Here is a 24,411-nt window from a genome sequence, read left to right as displayed (position 1 = left end):
GAAAGATGAGGCTTTCTGCTCCTGTAAAGATTTACAGCCTCGGAAACCCTGTACAGGGCCACTATGAGTCCGAACCGACTCCATGGCAGATAACAACAACCACAAAATTCAAGTCCTGGGGTGGCACTGTGGGGTAAAGCACTGGACTGCAAGGTCAGTTTGAACTATAAGGTCAGCAGTTCAAGCTCACCAGTTACTTTTTGGAAACCCTATACAGGGTCACTATGAATGAGAACTGGCTCAACAGCACTTAACAACAACAACAACATTCAAGGTAAGAAACAGGAGATAGAAACCACCTGCAAAAAACCCACTCCTCCCACAACAGTCTAATCAGGCTGGGTTCAATAATCCAGTGCAGTGACCACACAGAAGGCAGACAGAGGCCAGGAATACTGCCAAACATTCTACAATGCACAGAATAGCCCTACAATAAAGAATTGGCCACCCAAAATGTCAATAGTATCTCAGCAGGGAAACCCAGTGCTAACCCTTTGAGGCTAACCTCAGGCAGTCTGGCCTTCTGGCTGGAGAAGGCGGGACCCCAGGCCATGCCCACAGGGGAAATTTCCATTACTACCTGGCCACCTCCTCTGACCCCATTGCTGAAGAACTCTGCTCTCAGGTAAATGCTTTCTCTACCTGTTTGGGAAACTTCAAGAAAACCCCCTTTAGCCATCCTGTAAGCAGTGAAGATACACCATAATGTGCTTTTTTCCACCCAAAACAACAAAAAAAGAGAATACAGGTGGCTAGGGGATTTTTATATTTTAGCTTGAATAACTAAAGAGTGGCAGTCAACCCTAAGACTTCAAAGGTGCACATCCTACAACTGGTCCTCACAGAGGCACTCTGATGTAGCTCAGAAGACAGTGGGTTAAGTATCAGTGAATCATTTGTGGCCTAGTCAGGTGAGCAGTGGTAACTCAGGAATTCTGCTCTTCTTTGGGGGCCAGCCTGGAAGGGATGGGTAACAGTCAACAAAGCAAAGTCTGCTCTCCTTCTTCAGCCACAGGACACATCGGTGTGGGGTCCTCGAGGAGCCTGGCAACATCTGCCAGCACTCTCAGGAGAGTCTTCTTCTTTCTTCCTGGGTTTCATCTTTAATCACTATTAAAATAACCACTAATAAGGAATGTCAGGCAAACATTCGAGGAAAGTGAAATGACTTCTCTGAGGTAAGGCACAGGCTTGAAATGCAGCCCTGTGGTCCCATAGTGAAAGGAGGAAGAGAGGAGATGGTTTCCAACACATCGCCACCCTGAGTCCCTTCTGAGGGCCCCTTCTAATCCTGCTTGGGTGCTTTGCTGAATTAGACTCTGGAGTCAATTTACAACTTACAAAGGACAAGTTCCAGCTCATAGCAGGTGATGTGAATAGATTTGAGGCCAGCTCTGGCAGGAAGTGCCCTATAACCTCAACTCCTTTGTGTCCCCAGGCCAGCGAGAAAGTGTGACAAAGATGAAAGAAAGCACTGAGGTAGGCCAGAAAGCCTAGCTTGGCTCTGAGGCCACAGACTGGGCCCTACAGGAGAAATATACCTGTTGCTTTACCACACATTATCAAATGGCTGTGAGTCAGAATCACCCCGACCCAGACCAATCAAACTGAAATACTTGATGGTGGAGCCTAGGTAGCTGTCATTATAAAAAGTTCCCTAGGTGAGTCTAATGGGCAGCCATGCCCGGCAGACAGAAGCATTAGTAAATATGAAGACTTCCTTTCCTCTTTCGGCCTTGGAGATTCTGCACCTCCTTCAAGGGAGGACAGTCTGATTTCTGAAACGCCCCTCAGGGAAGGCCAAATACCTATTTCTGTCATCAGCCAACCAGGGCCACACCAGACTGCAGAGGTTTTTGCTCAGCTCGGTTCCCCTGTTACAACTCATGTCCTGAATGATTTGGTCAGAGCATTCCTTCTCTTGTAAAACATCAGTCAATTAGATCTCAACATCTTGGAAACGAAGATGTTCAGCAGGGATTGGAATGCAGCCTCTGTCCTGGCACTGGGAACAGATGAACTAAGCAGAAGAGTAGAAAACTGAACTGGTATGATTACACCAGTTTGTTGCCCTAAAAAAATACCCTGCTTATGTTCCATTACCTTAAATTCATTTAAAGGAGCTCTGGTAGCATAGTGGTTATTAATCGGGCTGCTAACCTCAAGGTCAGCAGTTCGAAACTACCAGCTGCTCCCCGGGAGAAAGATGAGGCTTTCTGCTCCTGTAAAGATTTACAGCCTCAGAAACCCTGTGTAGTGTCACTATGAGTCGGAACCGACTACATGGTACTTAACAACAAAAACAAATTCGTTTAGAAGACCTGGTGGCACAAGGATTAAAATGCTCTACTGCTAACCAAAAGGTTGACAGTTCAAACCCACCAGCCACTCTATGGGAACAGGATGTGGCCGTGTGTTTCTGTAAAGATTTACAGCCTTGGAAACCCTATGAGGCAGTTCAACTCTGACCCTGTACGGACACTGTGAGTCCAAAGCGACTTGACTGTAGTGGATAAAACCATTTACATACAAAGCATCCTGCTAATTTACAGCAAATCTGATCCAATAGACACTGGTTTTATGATTTAAAAACAAATACATTTTTTAATGAGTTAATGCTCTGGACTGCAGAGTCGATTTGAACTGCAAGGTCGGTGGTTCAAGCTTACCAGTCGCTCCTTGGAAACCCTATACAGGGTCGGAACCAACTCACTGGCACTTAACAACAACAAACAGAAGTTGTGGACTCAATCCTGATACATGGTGATCTCGTGTGTGTCAGAGTAGAACTGTGTCCCACAGGGCTTTTAACGGCAGAGACCTTTCAGAAGTAAATTACTAAGCCTTTTACTGAAGGCACCTCTAGGCTGATTCAGACTGCCAGACTTCTAGCTAGTAGCCATGTGCTTAACTGATTGCGCCACTCAGAAATGATGTTATGATATCAACTATCAAACACTGAGTTACAGGTTGGTAAGAAGCTGCTGTTCTGAGTCCTTGGTGTTTCCTCCACCCCTTCCCACTGTTCCTGCTTTAGTATTTACATCTCCTCACGATCTGAGAAGCGAAAACCTATTTACTGCCTGGCACAGCAGGGACCAGGGTCTATTCTGACTGCTGGATCATGGTATGCAGATGTCAAATAATGTCACATGTGATTATAAATCATTACAATATAATCATGAAAACAGCTGGACTTGGGGGTCTTGGTCACATTTAGTTACAGCAACACAATTAATTTGCTGACGTCCTGTGTAAATAGACACCAATGGTTCAGTGCTTGGCTACTAACCATAAGCTTGATGGTTCAAATCTACCCAGCGGTATCTCAGAAACCCTAGAAATCTACTTCAAACGATCACAGCCAACAAAAACCCTCTGGAGTATGGTTCTATTACGACACACTTAGGGTCGCCAGGACTCACAATTGACTCAATGACGACTGGTAATATTCTATTTTTGTTTTTAAATTTAACAAAAACTCATATTGTACTGAACATGTTACAGTCACTGTTTGAAGAGATTTTACAAGCATCAACCCTCCTAAATAGGTAATACTATAGTCCCCATTTTATGATGAGCAAATTGAGGCATTGGGAAGTTAAGTAACTGACCATAGTCACCCCAGTTAACAAGTGGAGAGCTGGGCTTCTAGGCCAAACTGTGGCTCAGTACGTGGCTTTTAACCACAAAAAAATTGAACCATTCTGTAACAATGCAGGGTTTTGTTTTGATTTTTCTTTTGCCAAACTTAGATTCACAAAGCAGATGAACACTCTTCCTCACTACCGTTCTCTACTACCGAGTTTACAGCTGGGAAACAGGCCCCAAGTCGTAGTCGCCTTTATCTGTTGGGGGCAGAGCCAGGACCAGAATGTTGTTTTCAAGTCCCTGTTGATCTCCTATCAGATTGCCTATATTCAGTCATGGCCCTTCAGAAATCAGTTTAGGAAGTGTGCTGGTAGTTTTAAGGAAGTCCATAAATCACTAATATTTAAGAGGTTTCTCTATTCACTGCACTCTCTTCTAGTGAATAGAGTAAGGTGGAAAGGATGGGGAGTAGGTTTCTTTGGACCATTCACTTGGGGTGGAAGGTATAGGAAAGCCAACTCCCATGCTATGAAGGCACTCACGCCTCCTGTGGAGAGGAAATAGGAAAGAGACTGAGGCCCCCTGCCAGCTGCCGTGTGAGGGAGCCATTTATTTGGATGTGGGTCCTCCAGCCCATTCAGATGCCAGGAACCTCAGCAATAGCTTCACTACAACCGCATAAGAGACACTGAGCAACCTGCTAAATGACTCCCGGATTCCTTCAAACATGGTGTGCTGGTAAATGCTGCTGGTTGTTGTTGTTGTTGTGTGCCGTGGAGTCGGTTCTGACTCATAGCGACCCTGCACAGGGTTTCCGAGGCTGTAAATCTTTACGGGAGCAGAACGCCTCATCTTTCTCCCGCGGAACCGCTGGTAGTTTCGAACTGCTGACCTTGCGGTTCACAGCCCGATTCATAACCACTATGCTACCAGAGAGAAATGTTGTTTAAAAATGCTAAATTTAGAGGTAACCTGTTATGCATCGTCAATACATAGTAACTAACACAGGAGGCTTGCAATACTCATCTTATGCTGGAATTGCATTTTGAGGAATTTTAGACCACAAAGTGATCCAACTGTATTTCTTTACATTTTTTTTTTTTGTGTGTGTGTGTGTGGTAATTCTGGCATTTTAATTCATATAGCCCTCCCTACCTCATCCTGTTCTGCCCTTACTGAATCCAAATTGGAAGAGTCTTTTACGTTGTTTTCTTTTCTTCCCTGTAGCCCACAACCACTGCCATCAGGTAGATGCTGGCTCATCGCAACCCTATATATAGGACGGAGTAGAACTGTTCTGCAGAGTTTCTGGGACTGTAAGTCTTTAAGGCAGCAGACAGCCTCATCGTTCTCTTCACAGAGCAGCAGTTGAATTTGAACTCCCAATCTTACAACGAGGAGCCCAACATATAGCCCACAGCATCACCACCAGGATTCATAGGTTTCTATAAAGACTACACCAAGTAAAACAGCTGCATCTGAATTCTACCCAGGTATTACTGCAATCATAAGAGTTCAAACCTAATAAAATCTAGGAGGCCTGGCAGTCTCTTGGCATTCTTCAAATGGCCGCTGGAGTTAGGCAGAAGCTTGGCAGTTCTAGGATCGGATGACCCAAATTCAAATCCTGCTCTGCCACTTGCCACCTCTATGGTTTTGGACACATTGTCAAGCATTCTGGGCCTTAATTGTCTTACCTTTAAATTGGAGCATCTACTTAATACCTACTCTGTAGAGTTACTGGGTGGATTAAAATAGAAAGCACCCTTGTGATTGATTGGCTGACTCTCAGAAGTAGAGTCCCAGGTTTTTGGCTTAGTCCACCTTAGTTCACCTTTGTCTGGAAGCCCTGTTGTAACCTGCTGAGTACCATAGCAACTCTCGAGCCTCCACGGACAGACAAGTAGTGGCTGTACGTGAAGCACATTGGCTGGGAATCAAACCAAGGTCTCCTGCGTGAAGGCAAAGCCTCTGCAACTGAACCACACACCCCCTACACAGTTCGCTGTTGTTAAGTTCCATCGAGTCGGTTCCAACTCATAGTGATCCTGTATAGGGTTTCCAAGGAGCTGATCTTGTGGTTCAAACGGACCTTGCGGTCCAGCACTTTAGCCCACAGTGCCACCCCAGGACTCCACAGTTTGCTGGAGGCATTCTAATCTGTGTACCTCAAATCTGTACCTCACAACAGCACTGACACTAGGCACCCCAAATCATCTAAGCTTATTGCTGTTCATCTAAGCGTGTTCATTCCAACTCATAGCAGCCCTCTAAAGATTACCTATAAAACCACAAATACCCTATTAGGCAGTTCTATGGTGCTCTTATAAGATCACTACGAGCATAGATAGGTAGGCAGGGAAGTTTATCATCCCCATTTACAAATGAGAAAAATAGGCCAAATAACAATAGAGCACCAATGAGTTGTCCAAGGTCACAGTCAGAATTCTAGTCCTCGATGCCCAGGGGTAATGCCTTTTCAGTACCCACCTTCATTTTTACTATTTCTCCATTTTGAGCTCAAACCTGGAGACAATCTTGGATCTTAAAGATTCAAGACCAGTCTTGAGCTCCTGAAAGAACTTTACCATACAAATGCCGTTGCTGTCAAGACATGTGTGTCACCATAGGGTTTTCAAAACAATAACCTTACATAAACAGATCTTTCTTCTAAGGTGCCTCAGGGTGGGTTTGAACCTCTAAACCTGTCAGTTAGTAGTTGAGTGTGCTAACTGTTTGCACCACCCAGGGACTCCCCCCTGAGCCTACAGGGCATCTTTTCTGGGGTGAGAGTGTGAGCAAGCTGCCAGGAGACCCAGCGATGAGCAGATTGTAGAGTACCAATTCTAGAGCATTCTCTGTGCTTCACCACAGGCCTCTTCTGATTGGTTGTCAGTGCCCTTGGCCACTTCACTCCAAACCACTCCAAGGCTAGAGTGAGGGAATCCATACCTAAGGCAGGATAAGCAGGCTACTTTCAGTGGAAAACCAGAAAGAAATCCCAGACTCACTGCTTTATTTTGATATAAAAACCAAATCGTGTGACAATGGAAACTCTCCCTCTCATCCCCTGCTCTCTGCCCCTGTTGACAGAACACTGACTTACTAATTCTGTCTGGGGTTTTTCCCTCCCTGGGCTGTTTTTCTCTTTTCTCTTCATCAATGGGAGAGAGATGCTCTGCCTTTCAGAGTGTCGGAAGGCAGCTGGGGTTTTGTGTTGTGTTTTTTATTTTTTTCTCTCTCTAACATAATTCTGTAGGTCTTCTCCCAGATATGTATTTTCCCTCATGTTCAGTTCTCACTAGTTTAAATTTCCGCCCATGTGACTTCCAGCGTGAGTTACCAGAAACCACAAGAGAGCGAGAGCAAACCCTAAAGTGATCGACATGTCACTGTGGGGGGCAGTGCCTCTGCACTCCAGAGTGAGGAGGACACAGGGGTCTCAGGTGGCTGCAGGGCGGGCCAAGGAGGGACCTGTGGAGCCGGTGGGCTGGTGGCCCAGGGGGCAGTCAGGAAGGAAAGCCAGCTGGTGACAGAGAGCCCAGAGGTTCCTGGGCTTGTGTGCTAGAGCCCGCCTGGAAGATTTCAGCCATGCCTCACAGCTCGGACAGCAGTGACTCCAGCTTCAGCCGCTCTCCTCCCCCTGGCAAACAGGTAGAGTTCCCCTTACCTCCTTCCCTACCGTCTGTTTCTCCTGGGGGACACTAAGTGGGAAGGCTTCCTTGTCCTACCCAGGAACCCAGTAAGCGAGGAAGTGGCTTGTGGCATCAGCTCTCTATTAGACTTCAGACACGGTATTTGCAATTAAGCTGTGCATATTGACAGACAGATCCTTCCACCCATTTTGCCAAAGCCCCTTTGGTGCCCCATCACCTCCACCCCACCGTGGTTCCCAGCCCATAGATATTTCTAGGAAGCCAAGATAAGAAGGAACAGCTTTTTCCAAAGCAAAGTGGGAAGAGGAACATTAAGCTGGAAAACTGGCAGGGGTAACCAAATCCTAGATTACTAGTTCTCCAAGAAGGAGTTTTTCAAAAAAAATTAAAGTCAAGCTATGAAGCCAGGCTAGCTCAGAAGCACCTGTGGGGTGCTGCCCTGTTGTAGCACAGCCAGGAAAGAGGGATGCTGGGACGGGAGCCATCCCTTCTCCCCCTGTGGCTTCTGGAAATACATCAAATGGTGGCTCTGGAGACACACTCTCGAAGTTCACCTCCGCTCTTGGGAAACCAGAGAGTGGGTTGGGAGTCTGGGAGCATTTGTAGCCTAGATTGTAATTTATACATCAAAAATATTAATCTGGAAGATTGGCCCAAAATGGGGTACCCTGCCTGCCTCCCAGTTTCTCTTGATTACACTCTCTGACACCTTTCCCTATAGGCAGTCTTCCTCTTTTTCATCTAATACATCAGCAATTTGAGATATTTTTTGCCACTTTAAAACTTATATTCTCTTTTAGCACTGCAGAGCTTTCAAATGCTTCAGCCCAAATAGGGTTATATAAACATACAATGTAACAACTGTCATAGACGCTAACAGAAGAGCAGCAGTGAGGACCTCTAGAGGGCGTACAACCCAGTCATTGGCTCAAGATGGTATCAGAGTAGCTCCGGCTGCTTGGAAGTCTGTATTCTTCTTGGGAAGGAAATTACTCATGGCTTCCATGTAACCAGGCTCCCCATGCCCGTTAGAGGAAGAGAGCTTCCTTCCTATCCAACCCATGCCCGCCTACTGCCATGGCCTGGGCGTGCTGGACACGTTGGTGAGCCCAGGGTCTTGTCCTGGGAACTGCACCCCTCTAGGTAAGAAAGAAATGAGGTAGGGGTTGCAGAAGGGTTTCACTCAGGTTCCTGCACGTCTCAGCAGCAGCTGGGGGAAAGCAGAAGCTATCTAACCTCTTTATCCAAGTAGAAGACATACCCATCTCTAGAAGGTCCTTGGAGGAACATACAAAGGCCTCCTCATCCTCCCAAGTACCCATCCACTACCTACCATGGCCAGAAATTCTCCACTATTAAAGTCACACTCTTGAGTGTGGCACTGTAGGATAACCACAAAGTCAGTGGTTCAAACCCACCAGCTGCTCCTTGCAAACCCTATACAAGGTCACTATGATTCAGAACCAACTTGACACACTTAACAATAATGTCTTTCCACTTGGCATCTGGCATCTAGTTTGTGTTTGGCATTGTGTGGGGAATGTTAAGGTGACTGATGTAATGGGAGCCATGCAGAAAAAGAAAAGGCATTTCTCGGATGAAGACCTCAGCCCAGAGATGCAGCAGAAGATTGCATGGGTACCATCCAGTGAGGGAGCTGGTGAGGGACTGTCTTGGAAGGATGTCTGGTTTAGCATCAGGTGTAATTCCCAGTGAACGAGCCTGATCTCATCTGATCTCGGAAGCTAAGCAGGGTCGGGTCTGGTTACTACTTGGGTGGGAGAAGATAGCATTTCCAGATTACTATGAGTTCCTGAGTCCTCGTGTGGCACTGTAGGATAAGCACTGGGCTGCTAACTACAAGATCAACAGTTCGAACCCACCAGCTGCTCCTTGGATACAGGGTCACTGTGTGTCAGAACTAACTTGATGGCATTTAACATGAGTTCTTGAGGAACCTTGGTGGTATCGTGAGTTATGCGTTGGGCTCTTAACCACAGGGTTGGAGGCTCAATCCACCACCTGCTGCACAGGAGAAAGATGAGGTTTTCTGCTTTTGTAGATTTACAGCCTCTGAAACGCTATACAAGGTCTCTGAGGTGGAACTGACTGGACAGCATACAACAACATGAGTTCTTCGGCAAAGCTCTTTAAGCCTCAGTTTCCTCACATGGAAAATGGGAATAATACCAACTTCACAGAATTGGAGAATTAATTAAGACACCCCTCCCCTCTCAATTGCAGAGGCTGGCACATAGTAAATGTTCAACAAACGTTCCAAAAAACACATCAAGAAGTCTCTGAGCCCAACAGTGAGAGGGTAAGGGTGGAGTAGCCCCGAGAAGGAAGTTGTTGTTGTTAAGTACTGTGGAGTCGGTTCCAACTCAGTGACCCTGCACAGGGCTTCCAAGGCTGTAAATCTTTATGGGAGCAGAACGCCTCATCTTTCTCCTGCGGAACTGCTGGTAGTTTTGAACTGCTGATCTTGCGGCTGGCAGCCCGACTCATACGCTACCAGAGCTCCTCTGAGAAGGAAGAGAGATCATAAAATACATTTCATCACCTAAGAGCTGGAGATCTCTTGTCCTCTTCCTGTAGCTTTTGGGCAAAAAACACTCAAGAGACTTGATGAAGCATGGCAGGGTGTGAGGATGGGTTCTCATTTGGGTGCAGGCTTTTGGTAAATATGGATGGATGAGTGGGTGTTTGGGTGGGTGAAGAGATGTATGGATGCCCAACACCGTGAGACCCTGCTCAGAAGTGACGAGAAAGTTCATCCAATTCTCATCTCTGCTTCCCAGGACTTATCAGATGATGTGAGAAAAGTTCAGAGAAGGGAGAAAAATCGAATTGCTGCCCAGAAGAGCCGACAGAGGCAGACACAGAAAGCAGACACCCTGCACTTGGTGAGTGCCTGGGCCTTCCTTTATCCTCTCGAACTTTAAACTCTGCTTCTCACCATCCTTGTGCTCTTGGGGGGCCAGAGAGTTGAATCTGCCTGTGTGAGCATGTATATGTTGAGAGGGTAGCTAGAGGCTGAGGGCTATGGGTGGGTGGGGTGGTGAAGGGAGGCAGTTCAAACCCACCAGCTGCTCCTTGGGAACACTATACAAGGTCACTACGATTCAGAAACAACTTGAAGCACTTCCATAATTATGTTGAGAAGATGCTGAAGCAGAGAGTGGTCCAGAAGTTTGAATAGAGAAGAATGAACCATTCTACCTGATCTCTAAGAGGGTACGAGGACTAGATGAGCTGAATGTAGGAAATTCAGTGTCTAGGTAGACGGTAGAGCAAGTAGGAACAATCAGAGAGGGTTTCTTATAAACTAGAGAAATTTAGAAAGCATTAGTGCTTAGGATTTACAACCTCGGGAACCCTATACAGGGTCGCTATGGGTCGGAACCGACTCGATGGCACTTAACAACAACAACAAGTGCTTAGGAATCCCGGTGTGGTGTTGCAGGATAAGTACTGACCCCAAGGTCAGCTGCTCAAACTCACCAGCCGCTCCTCGGAAACTCTATACAGGTCACACTATGAGTCAGGCTGACTCCCAGCATTTATCCTGCACCGCTAGACTCACACATAGTCCCACCCTCGGGAGGATGGTTGTACAGCCACCTTGGGTTTTGTGTTCAGGTCCCCAGAGTGCCTCACCTTACTCTTCTTTCTTAAGCATCACTACAATTTTATTTTGTGATTTCTATCTTTAATGACATCCCAAGGAGTCTATGTAAGATGCAGTTTCAAGTAAACTTATCTGATATGGTCACCATCTAGAACGAGTTGTCTCCAGTCCCAGACATTGGAGAGAAGGTCCTAGCGCTTGGTTTCCAAAGTGCGGAACTGCAATTCTACCTGTAGCCCCAAGCCCTAGTCAGAGCTTCTGAGTCATAGCTGTGGACGTCATTGAGTGATGCTCCTTCCTTGTCTCCCAGATCTTACTACTTTATCCGCTTCTCCTCAATCTGGCCCCTCATTTAATTTAGGTTTACTGCTCCCTCGCTTCCTCTCCCATCCCCTTATCCCTTCCTTTAGCAATTCCATCTTCTCGCCTTTGTCCTTCCTCCCCAAACATCCCCATACCTCTGCTGCTGCTGGTGTCATGTCCCATTGAGTTAGTTCCTACTCACAGTGACCCTGTATAGGGTTTCTGAGACTATAAATCTTTACAGGAGCAGAAAGTTTCATTTTTCTCCTGCAGAGCAGCTGATGGATTCGAACTGCTGACCTTGTGGTTAGTAGTAGCCCGATGCGTAACCCACTATGCTACAAGGGCTCTTTCCCCATACCATATTCCAGAAATTCATTTCAATGGCGAAAAGACAAGTTTGTGTAAAAGCACAATTGGTACCAAAAAAGGAAGACCTTGTACTTAATTTGAAAGATTAAGATTGTAATCAGCATTTTGACTTTATGAAGACTAGATGAGATAAAGTTTTAGAAAAAAAGATGTTACTCTTTGAAAATCCTAAATGTGAATTTAGCTTTATAAGGAAACAGCAGGCTACACCAGTTTATCTGATGAACGATTATGTTTTACTTGAAATGTATTCAGTGTACACACTAACATGATTTTGAAGTTCATAAATATTTGCTGAGTTGACAAAAAGAAAGGCAGGCCATGAGGTCTGTGCTTTCTCTGAGAGCTGCAATTAATAGTTCAAATGTGAAGGGGCTGGTGGCTGTGCTATACACAAAAGGATTTCAAAAAGTTCCTAGAAAAAATGGAATTAAAAGATAATGGAACTTTTTGAAGCCTCCTCCTATATGTCCTCTGCAATTTCATTATGGTTTAGGGTCTTACCGTATTCCAGTTCACTATTTTAAGCCTTCAAGTTTGTGATTACTCGCTTTGTCTCTGAGTCTGATTCAATACTTTGTAGAGCAAACAACCAAATATAAATTAAAATGAGGGGAAATTTTTTTAAATTTAGGTAGACAATGGACAATGTTCTGAGACTGAAAAACTGTTATAAACTATATACATTAATGATACTTAAAACACACACACACACAAACCAGTAGAAACTAAATATAGGACATCAGCTCTCTGGTCAGATTAACAGGTTTTGTATCCCAGCTTCTAAAGAGTTGGAAAGTTCAGACACAATTTTGGTGCTTGAGACTTTCTGCAACACATTTGACAAATGGCTCCCAACTTCTGTCTGGTTACTTGTAGTGATGCAGAGTTCTCTCCCTCCCAACATACAAACAGAACTGTGAAGTCTCCCTATAAATTCAACTCCTTGGGGACACACCAATGAGGGAGGCACTTTAGTGTAGCAAAGTTTTTAACTCTAATTCAGCTCTTTTTCTCTGTAAGAAAAGAGTTCTTGTTGTTAAGTCCTGTTGAGTCGATTTTGACCCATAGCAACCATGTATAGGTTTACCAAGGAGCACCTGGTGAGCTTGAACCACAGACCTTGAAGTTCAAATGACTTTGCAGTCTGACACATTAGCCCACAGCGCCACACCAGGACTTTAAGAAAAGAGTGGTGGTGGTGGCTGTGTGCCGTGGAGTCGGTTCCAACTCAAAGCGACACTGTACAGGGTTCCCGAGGCTGTAAATCTTTACGGGAGCAGAAAACCTCACCGTTCTCCCGCGGAACAGCTGGTAGTTTCAAACTGCTGACCTTGCAGTTGGCAGCCCGATTCGTAATCACTACGCCACCAGAGCTCCTTAATATGTCATTCTTTTTGTTAAGTACCGTGGAGTCAGTTCCGACTCATAGGAACCAAAAAGCCGCCATCTATCTGATGGTCCTAGTCGTGACTACACTAGAATGATCTGTGGGATCTGGGGCCCATGGAACCCTGAGTCATGGAGTTAAATGTCCATACCCATACATGCAGCCTCCCTCTCTGGACTGTTCCCATCATCAACACACCTGAACACAAGCTTAGTCCCACCACCTTTCTTTTGAGCGCCAGAGTGTTGGTCTTCCTTTGGGGGCGGGCAGTAAATGAGTCACATTGGAGTTTACAAATCAGGCTCCGGGACTGTACTCATACAACTTACATTCTTAGCTTTAGCAGAAGTGTTTGGCAGCAACATGCAAATCTGCTGCCTCATCACAGCATTTGGCTGCAGTCTGACAAGTTCATTTCCTTTCTCCTCTCTCCACCGTCCATTATCCCATTAATTAAATTTGTGATTCAAGTAGCAGATCTTTGGCTTTATCACCAGCACTCTGAAGAGTGAATGCTTGGTTTGCCCTTGATTCCTTTTCATGCTTGGCTTCATGTGCTGGGGTTTTGTAACCATCCTCTACCCCTCAGACATTGCTACAGGTCTTGTCTATTAATACTTGAAAGACCAGGGTTTCAAAGCCACCAAGAGTACAGTAGCAATTCAGGACCATGTTCATGGTATTGTAGCCTCACATGCTGGGGCAAGGTTGCTGTCTCTGTTTCAACTATCATCTCTCTTAAAATGCCCAATCTTTACAAAACTTCAGTGATATTGTTTCTCCAGTGAGAGTGCGGTATGTTTACTATTTAAAAGTTTCAGTACATGTCCTATAAATGGCTTACAACAAAATGCTGTAAACTGCTTTTAAAATAGATTAGGGAAGAAATCTTTTTTAAAAAAACTTTTATACCTCATCCCAAAGTTAGAACAACCCCAACATTGTACTTTCGCACATCAACTGCAAAAGATTCTTTTTATAATTGCGCTATCAATAAATTGAGTCCACATTCTATTTTTATCCTTCCTTCGTTGGACATTTCACATAAGCACCTTCTATACTTAGTTTCTTTTCTCCCAAAGCTAACTGTGGGGTCTATTAAGCATTGCAAAGCCACTGATTAAGAAAGAGGCTTAGCCTGACTAATTCATTTCTAAAAGATATCATCAACTAATAAGTTCATCTAAAGTTGTAGCTAGAAAATACAGAAATGATTAAAAATTAACTATATTCATTTCAAATTAATATAAAAGTATTAACTTTCCTATGAACTCTGAGTGGTTACGAATCAGGCTGCAAACCTTAAGGTCAGCAGTTCAAAACTACCAGCTGTTCTGCAGGAGAAAGATGAGGTGGTCTGCTCCCGTAAAGATTTACAGCCTCGGAAACCCTGTACAGGGTCGCTATGAGTCAGAACCGACTCCACAGCACACAGCCACCACCACCACATGTGTGAACTATAACCAATTTGAAATTAATGGAATGATTCCATTTATAGTAACAATAGCAAATGACATCAAATGGAAGGAATAAATTGAATACATATAACATGCAAATCAAATTTTTTTAACCTTAAAATTATTCGAAGTGACTTAACTACCTAAATAAATGGGAAGATAGTAATTTTCCTTAAATCAATCAATGACTTTAATGTGATCCCAATAAAAACCCAATAGGATTTTTTGGTAATTAGGAGAAAACTAGATTGGTTACTCTAAGTTCCAGGGGTGGGGGGGTAGGGAGCAGGACTACATGAGAATTGTCAGGAAAATCTTAGAGAAAGACAAAGATTAACTGAACAAGATATTAAAGTGAATTACTGGACAGGATAAAACATAGAAATATTCCCAAATACAAACTCAAATAAAAAACAAACAAATATATGGGTCAACCACTAACTCACATACAAATGCCAAATAACTAGGATGGCATTCCAAATCCATGAGTGGAAGCTGAATTAGTGATCCACAGAGCTGAAACAAAGGAGCTCTGGCAGCATAGTGGTTATGAATCGGGCTGCAAACCACAAGGTCAGCAGTTCAAAACTACCAGCTCTTCCGCGGGAGAAAGAAGAGGCTTTCTGCTCCTGTAAAGATTTACAGCCTTGGAAACCCTGTACAGGGTCACTACGAGTCGGATCCAACTCTACGGCACATACCAACAACAACAACAGAGCTGAAACAACTGGCTAGGCCATTTGGGGGGTAAAAATAGATCCTTCATTTCTTACACGGCACACAGCTACTAAATGTATAAGCAAACAAACAAAAAACTGTATTAGAAAACATGAGTATTAAAGTTTATCTTAGAATAAAAAAGTCCCTTCCAAATGAAATATAAAGCCCCAAACCTTAAAGGAATAGATTGGTATACATAACTACATAAAAAGTTAAATCATCTATACAGCCTAAAATACTACTGGTATATACAAAATCAAAGGCAAAAGGCAGACAGGGAGAAATATCTGGAGAAAAAAAAAAAAAAAAAAGCATGTTTATTTAATATATGATCTCTAATGAATAAGAAAGCAACCTGTATATTGCCTATGACTATAAATAGGCAATTTACAGAAGAAAAAAAATGGCTAATAAGTAAGTGAAAAGACCCTAAACTTCTTTTAGTTAGAGAGATGCCAATTAGGGTAACAGTGGATACCCTGCCAGACTGGCAGAGATGAAAATGTTGCCAGCACCTACCTACTGGGAGTGACTGACAGTCAATAGCACTGTGTTTGACGGCAATTTGATCATATTCATCCTGCAACAATTTAAATTGTAAGTACACATAGTTTGTGATTCAATCATTTATATCTAGGAATCTATTCACAAACATACCTCTATGGATTATACACTTATATGCGTGTAAAGATCAGAATCTTTACATGTGCTGATATGGCTCTGTAGGATAAACTCTGGACTAGTAACCACAAGGCCTACAATTCAAACCCACCAGCTGCTTCTCAGAAACTATACAAGGTCCCTAAGAGTCAGAAGCACTTAGCAATAACAACAACAACAAATTGCTGGGTTTAATGAACTCTTCCTTGATCCATGGTATTTATAGTAACCACCTACATTTTCTGCCTTTGGAGTTTAGTGGAAAGCTGCTATCCCATTTTTAATGCATGTTGATATCTGGTGTGAGCCTGTATAACTGTGAATCTGAAGAAACAGATCTCATCCCATCAACCCCAGCACCAGAGACCTCTTGGGTCATATGTGGCCCACTAATTATATCAAAGGAGTCCTGGTGTGCTGCTATGAGTTAATGCGCTGTGAGTTCAAACCGCAAAGCCATTTGAACTATAAGATCAGTGGTTCAAGCTCACCAGTCGCTCCTTGGAAACCCTATACAGTATCGCTATGGGTTGGAACCGAGTCAACGGCACTTAACAGTTATATCAAAGGACTCCTGGTGTGGCCCTGTGGGTTAATGCACTGGACTACAAGATTGGTTTGAATCACAATGTCAGTGGTTCAAGCTCACCAGCCATTCCTTGGAAACCCAATACAGGGTCACTATGAGTCGGAACCAAATTGAAGACACAACAATTATATCAAAATCCGTATTACCTCAAAAACATTTTTTTTCATTTTATTCAAAATGCTTTCCATTACTGAAAACACATGGTTTCAACAAAAAATTCAAAGCATAAAATAATTTAGTCTTAAAAGGGCTTTAAAGATTTCAGGGGATAGTTTTAGTTTAAGACTTAGGGCAATAGTTTTGGAAGGGTTCTAAATATTATTAAGTACACACCTGATCCAGATCCCCTATTATGAGCCTTATGCACAGTATCTCATTTAGCTGTAAAATAGCCCCATTCTGTGAGGCCTTGTATTGGCTGAAGTGACTCGTTCAAGGTCACATAGCTTGTGACCACGTTTATCAGATTTCAGAACATGTTCCTAACCATTGTGTAAAACTACCTTTCTTCAGGTTTTTCTGAAGATGTATTCATCCTTCCTAACCTACCATATTTTCATACAAACACCACACACCTGCTTGCCAGCTTCACCCTCCCCCTGCAAACTATTTTCTAAGGATTGCTTCTAATACTTTTAAATACTGCTGTCAAAAAAATTAGCATTGCATACTTATGAAAATACCTGGAGGGAGGAAAGAGAAGAAGAGAGGGAGTGGTTAGCAACCAAATATAGAAGATTTGCATTATTTGAGTAAAATATGGTATTGTTGTTAAGTGCTGTGGAATTATTCAGACTCCAGCAACCCTGGATAGGGTCTCCGAGGAGCAGCTGGTGGGTTTGAACTGCTGTCCTTATGGTTCACAGTCCAGGGCTGATTCTATAGTTCTACACCAGAAATCTAAAATGTGGCATTTTGTTGTTGTAAAGTGCTGTCTAGTCAGTTCCGACCCTTAGCGACCCTGTATGGGGTTTCTGAGGAGCGGCTGGTGAGCTTGAACCACCAACCTTGCAGTTCAAATGGACTTCACAGTCCAGAGCATTAACCCACAGCGCCATACCAGGACTCTAAAATATGGTATGTCCCCTTTGAATTTCTTCCTGGTTTTATTATTTATATTTCTGTTCTTTAAACAATACTTTCCAAAATTCACTCTCACCTCCATTATTAGTGTAATTAAGAAAGTAAACACATCTACATGCCAAATATATACATGTATATGCGTACTGGTTATGAATCGGGCTGTGAACCGTAAGGTCAGTAGTTCGAAACTACCAGCTCTTCCACAGGAGAAAGATGAGGCTTTCTGCTCCCGTAAAGATTTATAGCCTGGGAAACCCTGTACAGGGTCGCTGTGAGTCTGTTCCGACTCCACGGCACATAACCACCACCATCATATATGTTGTTGTTATTAAGTGCCGTCAAGTTGGTTCTGACTCACAGCGATCCTGTGTAGGGTTTCCAAGGAGTGACTGGTGGGTTTGAACCACTAACCTTACTGTTAGCAGCTCAGTGCTTATCCTACAACACCACACTAGGACTCCATGTTATACACACATATATGTGTGTGTGTGTGTAATCCAGCGCTTTAACCCACAGCACCACACCTGGACTCCACACATATATAGGTACATATGTACATATAGGTTGTTGTTCAGTGCCGTTGAGTCAGTTCCAACTTATAGCAACCTTGTATAGGGTTTCTGAGACTATAAATCTTTGCAGAAACAGAAAGCCTCATCTTTCTTTTTCAGAGAGGTTTGTAGGCAAGTTACAGACAGCATTCAGTATATAATCCTGTAAATGTGAAATGTGTGGGTTTGGGCATGTTTGTATGCATTAAAGAGGTGGAAGGGTGTTCATCAAAATGCTAGCAGTGGTTGTTTCTAAGTGGTTGGGTTGGGGGGAAGTTTATCTTATTCCTAGTACATTTTTGCATTTTTTGTGTAAAAAAAAACCAGAATAAGAAGATTATTTGTATTTGGGGAGAAAAACAATATCAATGCAATCCACTGTCCCTGTTTGTTGCACTGATGTTGGATCAGCAAGATTAATGTTGGGAGGCGTATTTGAAAAGAGACCAGCTCTACCCAGTCTTGATTCTGTTCAAACAAAATTTGACCTCCCAGGTTAGGAGCTGACTGATGACTTTCCATTCATCAGGCATCTTCAGGAAGTTGTCCTCAACAGCACACAGACTTTTCTCTTGAGAAGAATGGAAGAGTCTTGCAAAGAGCCCCTGTCCCAGATGCTTGGGGCTGTTCTTCGTTTCCTCTATAAAACTAGTCTGGCCCTGTTACCTAAGGGCCTGAGTTGGGTCTGTAAGACAAAGGACCCTTCAGACTCTGAAAATCTGTAAATGGCCCCGTCCTGAGTTCATATTATGGCCTGTGGAAGGAATGTCAGTAGTTATGGTCACTGCGAACAGAATCACAGGTCTATAAGGGGACACGGGGTTGTTGTAGGCTAACCCATAGTTCTACCCACCAGGATCCTGATGCTTTTCTCAAAGCTACCCAAGAACCCAAACTTCTTGCCTTCCCTCTCAGTCTGCTTTGGTTTTGAGCGACTTTGCTAAACAGAGCTTTGCTACGCACATGTTTTTACTCCCAGGGGCCCTTCTACAAAGGGTCAGTCAAGAAGGAGGCCATTAAGCAAGGCACCTGAAAAACTGAAGTTACTCTTCTGTTCCAGGCCTCAAGCATATAGCAAGAGACCAGAGAGAGGGAGGGAAACAGAAAATCCCAGCTGGATAGGTTGTTGTTGTTAAGTGCTATCAAGTCGGTTCCGACCCATAGCGACCCTGAACAGGGTTTCCAAGGCTATAAATCTTTATGGGAGCAGAAAGCCTCATCTTTCTCCGGTAGAACAGCTGGTAGTTTCGAACTGCTGATCTTGAGGTTCTCAGCCCGATTTGTAACCACTACGCTACCAGAGCTCCTTAAGCTGGACACATACTACAGTTCAAATGTTCCTCTGCCAAGATTTTAAAGTGTGATCAAAGCTTAAAAGAGTAAGGATAGATTGGAGGAAAGAGTTGTATTAAACAGTTGTGGAATGACATCATACATGAAAAAAGCAAAAGGTTATGAAAAAGAAAGACCAAAATTGTTGTCAGATGAAACTCTGAAACTTGCTTTTGAATGTGGAGTAGCTAGCATGACTAGAATAAAGGATGAAGTCAAAGAGCTAAACAGATATTCAAAGAGCAGCTCGAGAAGACAAAGTCAAATATTATTATAGTGCAATGTGCAAAGACCTGGAGTTAGAAAACCCAAAGGGGAGAACATGCTCAACACTTCTCAAGCTGAACTAACTGAAGGAAAGAATTCAGTCCTCAAGTTGTAATACTAAAGGATTATGGGTAAAAACTGATGTCTTTGAATTTTGGTGTTCGCAAAGAATATTGACTATACCATGGACTGCCAGAAGAACAAACAAATCTGTTTTAGAATAGATACGTCAGACTGCTCATGTACTTTGGCCATGTCATCAGGAGGGACCAGTGCCTGGAGATGACATCATGTTTGGTAAAGTGGAGGGTCAACAAAAAAGAAGAAGTTCAACAATATGGATTGACACAGTGGCAGCAACAAGGGGCTCAAGCGTAGCAATGATTGTGAGGATGGCAAGGAATAGACGGTGTTGTATGTACGGAGTCAGAAGTGACTCAATGACATCTAACAACAATAATATGGGGGGGGGGGAAAAGGAAAATGTATCAAAAGAAGTTGGAAGAAATACAAAAAGTATTGGTCTGTGTTCAACCATTTCAGGAGGTAGCATATGATCAAGAACTGATGGTTCTAAAGGAAGAAGTCCAAGGTGCACTGAAGGTGCATTGGCAAAAAGCAAGGCCCCAGAAATTGATGGAGTTTCAACTGAGTCAGTTCAACAAACATATGCAATATTAGAAGTGCTCAGTCATCCATGCCAAGAAATTTGGAAGACAACTACCTAGCCAAGCAACTAGAAGAGCTCCATATTTGTGCCCATTCCAAAGAATGGTACTCCAACAGAAGGCAGAAATTATCCAACAGTATCATTAACATCACACACAGGTAAAATTTTGCTGAGAATAATTTTAAAATACTTGTAGCAGCACAATGACAATAAACTGCCAAAAATGTAAGCCAAATTCCTCTGGCCAAGAATTGTTGCACTAAGGGAACAGATATACAGAAAGTTGGTTTTCCTCCTCGTTGTTCCTGTTATTAGGTGCTGTGGAGTTGGTTCCAACTCACAGAGACCCTGTGTACAACAGAACAAAAGAAGAAGACATGAAATGAGGGATATCATTGCTCATGTCACATGGTGTCAACATGGCTGGGCCAGGGTTCTTAATGGTTTGGTAGTTAAGACATCGTAATCCCCACAATGAGCTCTAATATGATGAGATCTGCTATAAATAGCCAATCGATTGAAAGGCGGTTTATTTGGGGGTGTGGTCTGCTTCCAGTATAAGTGGACACTGTCAAAAAGCTGATTTGCTTTTTGCTGGATCTGTATCTGCATCTGACTTATCATCTGACCTCCGTTTCTTTGGACTTGAGCCAGCAGCCTGTTCGTATTGCCTGCCAATCCCGAGAGTTGTCTGCAGCCTGCTATTTTAACTGCCAACCTTGGATTCATTCATTTCTGCATTCAGAACCTGCCATCTGATCTGCCTATCTTGGATTCATCAGCTCCTACAGTCAGGAGAAGCCTCTGGGCTTACATCTGACCCACAGACTTGGAACAGGCCCACCTCTACAACTGTGTGAGCCATTTCCTTAATACAAACTTGTCTGTTGTTGCTGTTAAGTGTCGATGAGTCAATTCCAACTCATAGTGACCCTTTCTAGGGTTTCCAAAGAGTGGCTGCTGGGTTTGAACTGCCGACCGTATGGCCCAGTGCTTTATCCCACAGTGCCACATGAGGACTCGAAAACTTCTCTGTATGTATACAGAGCTCACTGGTTTTGCTTCTCTGGAGACCCCAGCTGAAGGCAAATGAATTTTGGCTGAAAGCAGAAATATCAAGAATGTGTTTACCTGTATTTTATTAACCATGCAAAGGCATTCGATTGTGTGGATCACAATAAATTATGGGTAACACTGTGAAGAATGGGAATTCCAGACCTCAAAAGTGTGTTCTTGCAGAACCTAGACATAGACCAAGAGGCAGTAGTTCAAAACAACAAGAGAATATTTTGTGGTTTAAAATCAGATCAGAAAAGGTTTTTATCCTTTTTTTAAATCAGGGTTTTATCCTTTTACTATACCTATTCAATCTGTATGCTCAGCGAATAATCTGAGAAAACGAACGACACCTCAGTCCTGGCAATAAGACAGGATGTCTGAACCTCAGCACTGTTGGCATTTGGGACGGGATGATCCTCTGTTCATAATTCTTTGTCCTGTGCATTGTCAAACATTTAGCAGCATCCTTGGCCTCTACATATGAGATGCCACTTATTTCACCTCTAAATTGTAACAACCAAATGTATATCTGTTGTTGTTGTTGTTAAGTGCTGGTTTCTATTCATAGCAACCTATACAGGGTTTCTGAGGAGCCGCTTGGATTTGAATTGTCGACCTTGTGGTTCACAGTCCAGTGCTGATCCTACAGCACCACACCAGGAGTCGAGACCTTACAAAATGTCCCCTGAGGGGCAAATTTCTTCTGGCCAAGAATAGTTGCACTAAGGGAACAGATACATAGAAAGTTGGTTTTCCTCCTTGTTGGTCTTGTTATTAGGTGCCGTCGAGTTGGTTCCAACTCACAGAGATCCTGTGTACAATAGAACAAAATGCTCAGTCCCGTGCCATCCTCCTCCTTCCTCATCGCTATACTGAGCTCACTGTTTCAGACACTGTGTCAGTCCAGCTTGTTGAGGATAGTCCTCTTATTTTTGCTGACCCTCTACTTTACCAGACATGATGTCCTATTCCAGGGACAGGCCCATCCTCATACCATGTTTTACAGTCAATGAGATGAAGTCTCATCAGCCACCCTTCCAAGGAGCATTCTGACTGGACTTCTTCCAAGACAGATTTGTTTGTTATTCTGGCCATTCGTGGTACTTTCAATATTCTTTGCCAACATCACAATTCAAAGACTTGAATTCTTCTTCAGTCTTCCTTACCCATCGTCCAGCTTTCCCATGTGTATGAGGTGACTGAAAATATTATGGCTTAGGTCAGGCACACCTTAGTCTTCAAAGTGGCATCTGTGCTTTGTAACACTTTAAAGCAATCTTTTGCAGCAGACTTATGCAATGCACTAAGTCATTCGATTACCTATGTGCTCCTTCATGGGTGTTGATTGTGGATCCAGGTAAAATTAAATCATTCACTACTTCAATCTTTTCCCCATTTGTTGGTCCAGTTGTGAGGGGTTTTGTTTACATTGAGGTGCAATCTACACTGAACACTGTAGTCTTGGATTATCAATCAGTAACTTATAACATTTAAAGGAATTTAAGAAACTCTTATAAAACTGGATAGCAAAAATAAATTACGTAAAATTACAGCACCTAAATGCAGGTGAAACTGTTAAATTGGCATATGCTCTTACTGCTGTTGACATAGACTATAGAATCCGTCCATTTTCAGCAATACTTACCCAGAACTAAGGAGCTCTGGTAGCATAGCTGTTACGAATCAGGCTGCGAACCGCAAGGTCAGCAGTTCAAAACTACCAGCTGTTCCGTGGGAGAAACATGAGGCTTTCTGCTCCCATAAAGATTTACAGCCTCGAAAACACTGTACAGGGCCACTATGAGTTGGTTCTGACTTCATGGCACTTAACCACCACCAACAACAACCAGGAACTGGAAGACTGGCTGTGCCCAGTAATCTCACTCTTAGAAACTTATCATAGGAAATAATTGTGTAAAACCTCCAAACAGTATGGATCAAGAGGTTCATTCAATCATTATTTATAATAGAAGCAATTGGGATAGCAATCAGAATGTCCAATATTAGAGCATCATTTTAAGAAACTTGTCGATTATCCATTTGATGATGTAGCCATCAAAAAAAAAATAATAATGGTGACTATAGGAAGAACACGCTCAGCATTTCTTAACCTGGGGGAACTGAAAAAAAAAATTCAAGCCTCAACTTTGGTTATTGAAAGATTCTCTGGGCCAATTATTGAATGATGCAGAAAGCATCAAAAGAAGATGGAAGGAATACACAGTCATTGTACCAAAAGGAAATGGTTAATGTTCAACCATTTCAAGAGGTAGCATATAATCAAGAGCCAATGATACTGAAGGAAGAAGTCCAAAGTGCATTGAAGGAATTGGCAAAGAACAAGGCACCAGGAATTGATGGAATAAAAATTGAAATCTTTCAAGAAAGTGAGGCAGCACAGGAGGCACTCACTCAGCTATGCCAAGAAATTTGGAAGACAACTATCTGGCTGACTGATTGAAAGAGATCCATATTTGTGCCCATTCCAAAGAGAGGTAACTCAACGGAATGAGGAAATCATCGGACAATCTCTTTAATGTCCCATGTGAGTAAAGTTTTACTAAAGGTAATACTGAAACGGCTACAATCATACATTGACAGAGAACTTCCAGAGGTTCAAGCTGGATTCAGAAGAGGCTGTGGAATGAGAGATTTCATTGTTGATGTCCTATGGATCTAGGTTGAAAGCAGAGAATATCAGAGAGATGTTTACCTGTGCTTTATTGACTACATAAAGGCTTTCGATTGTGTGGATCATGACAAGCTATAGACAACATTGCAAAGTATGAGTATTCCGAAACACTTAATTGTGCTCATGAGGAATCTGTACATGGACCAAGAGGCAGTTGTTCGAACAGAATATGGGAACACTGAATGGCTTCAAATTAAGAAAGGTGTGCAACAAGATTGTGTTCTTTCACCATATTTATTCAACCTGTATGCTGAGCAAATAATCCGAGAAGCTGGGTTACATGAAGAAAAACATGGCATCAGGATTGGAGGAAGACTCATTAACAACGTGCGATATGCAGATGATACAACCTTGCTTGCTGAAAGTGAAGAGGACTTAAAACATTTAC

General features: G+C 43.1%; 1 protein-coding gene across 1 annotated transcript in view; it reads left to right on the top strand.

Annotated features, from left to right (window-relative positions):
• Positions 1 to 6,943: 6,943 nt before the first annotated feature.
• Positions 6,944 to 24,411, top strand: part of BATF (basic leucine zipper transcription factor, ATF-like) — a 33,620-nt gene continuing 16,152 nt past the window's right edge. The window contains exons 1-2 of the mRNA XM_006865513.1: positions 6,944 to 7,245; positions 10,049 to 10,153. Coding sequence (XP_006865575.1) covers positions 7,183 to 7,245; positions 10,049 to 10,153 — 168 coding nt within the window. The 5' untranslated portion in view covers positions 6,944 to 7,182. The remainder of the gene's footprint in view (positions 7,246 to 10,048; positions 10,154 to 24,411) is intronic.

The sequence above is a fragment of the Chrysochloris asiatica genome, unplaced genomic scaffold (assembly GCF_000296735.1).
Source record: "Chrysochloris asiatica unplaced genomic scaffold, ChrAsi1.0 scaffold00079, whole genome shotgun sequence".
Lineage (NCBI taxonomy): Eukaryota > Metazoa > Chordata > Mammalia > Afrosoricida > Chrysochloridae > Chrysochloris > Chrysochloris asiatica.
This window is presented reverse-complemented; position numbering and strand designations above follow the sequence as displayed.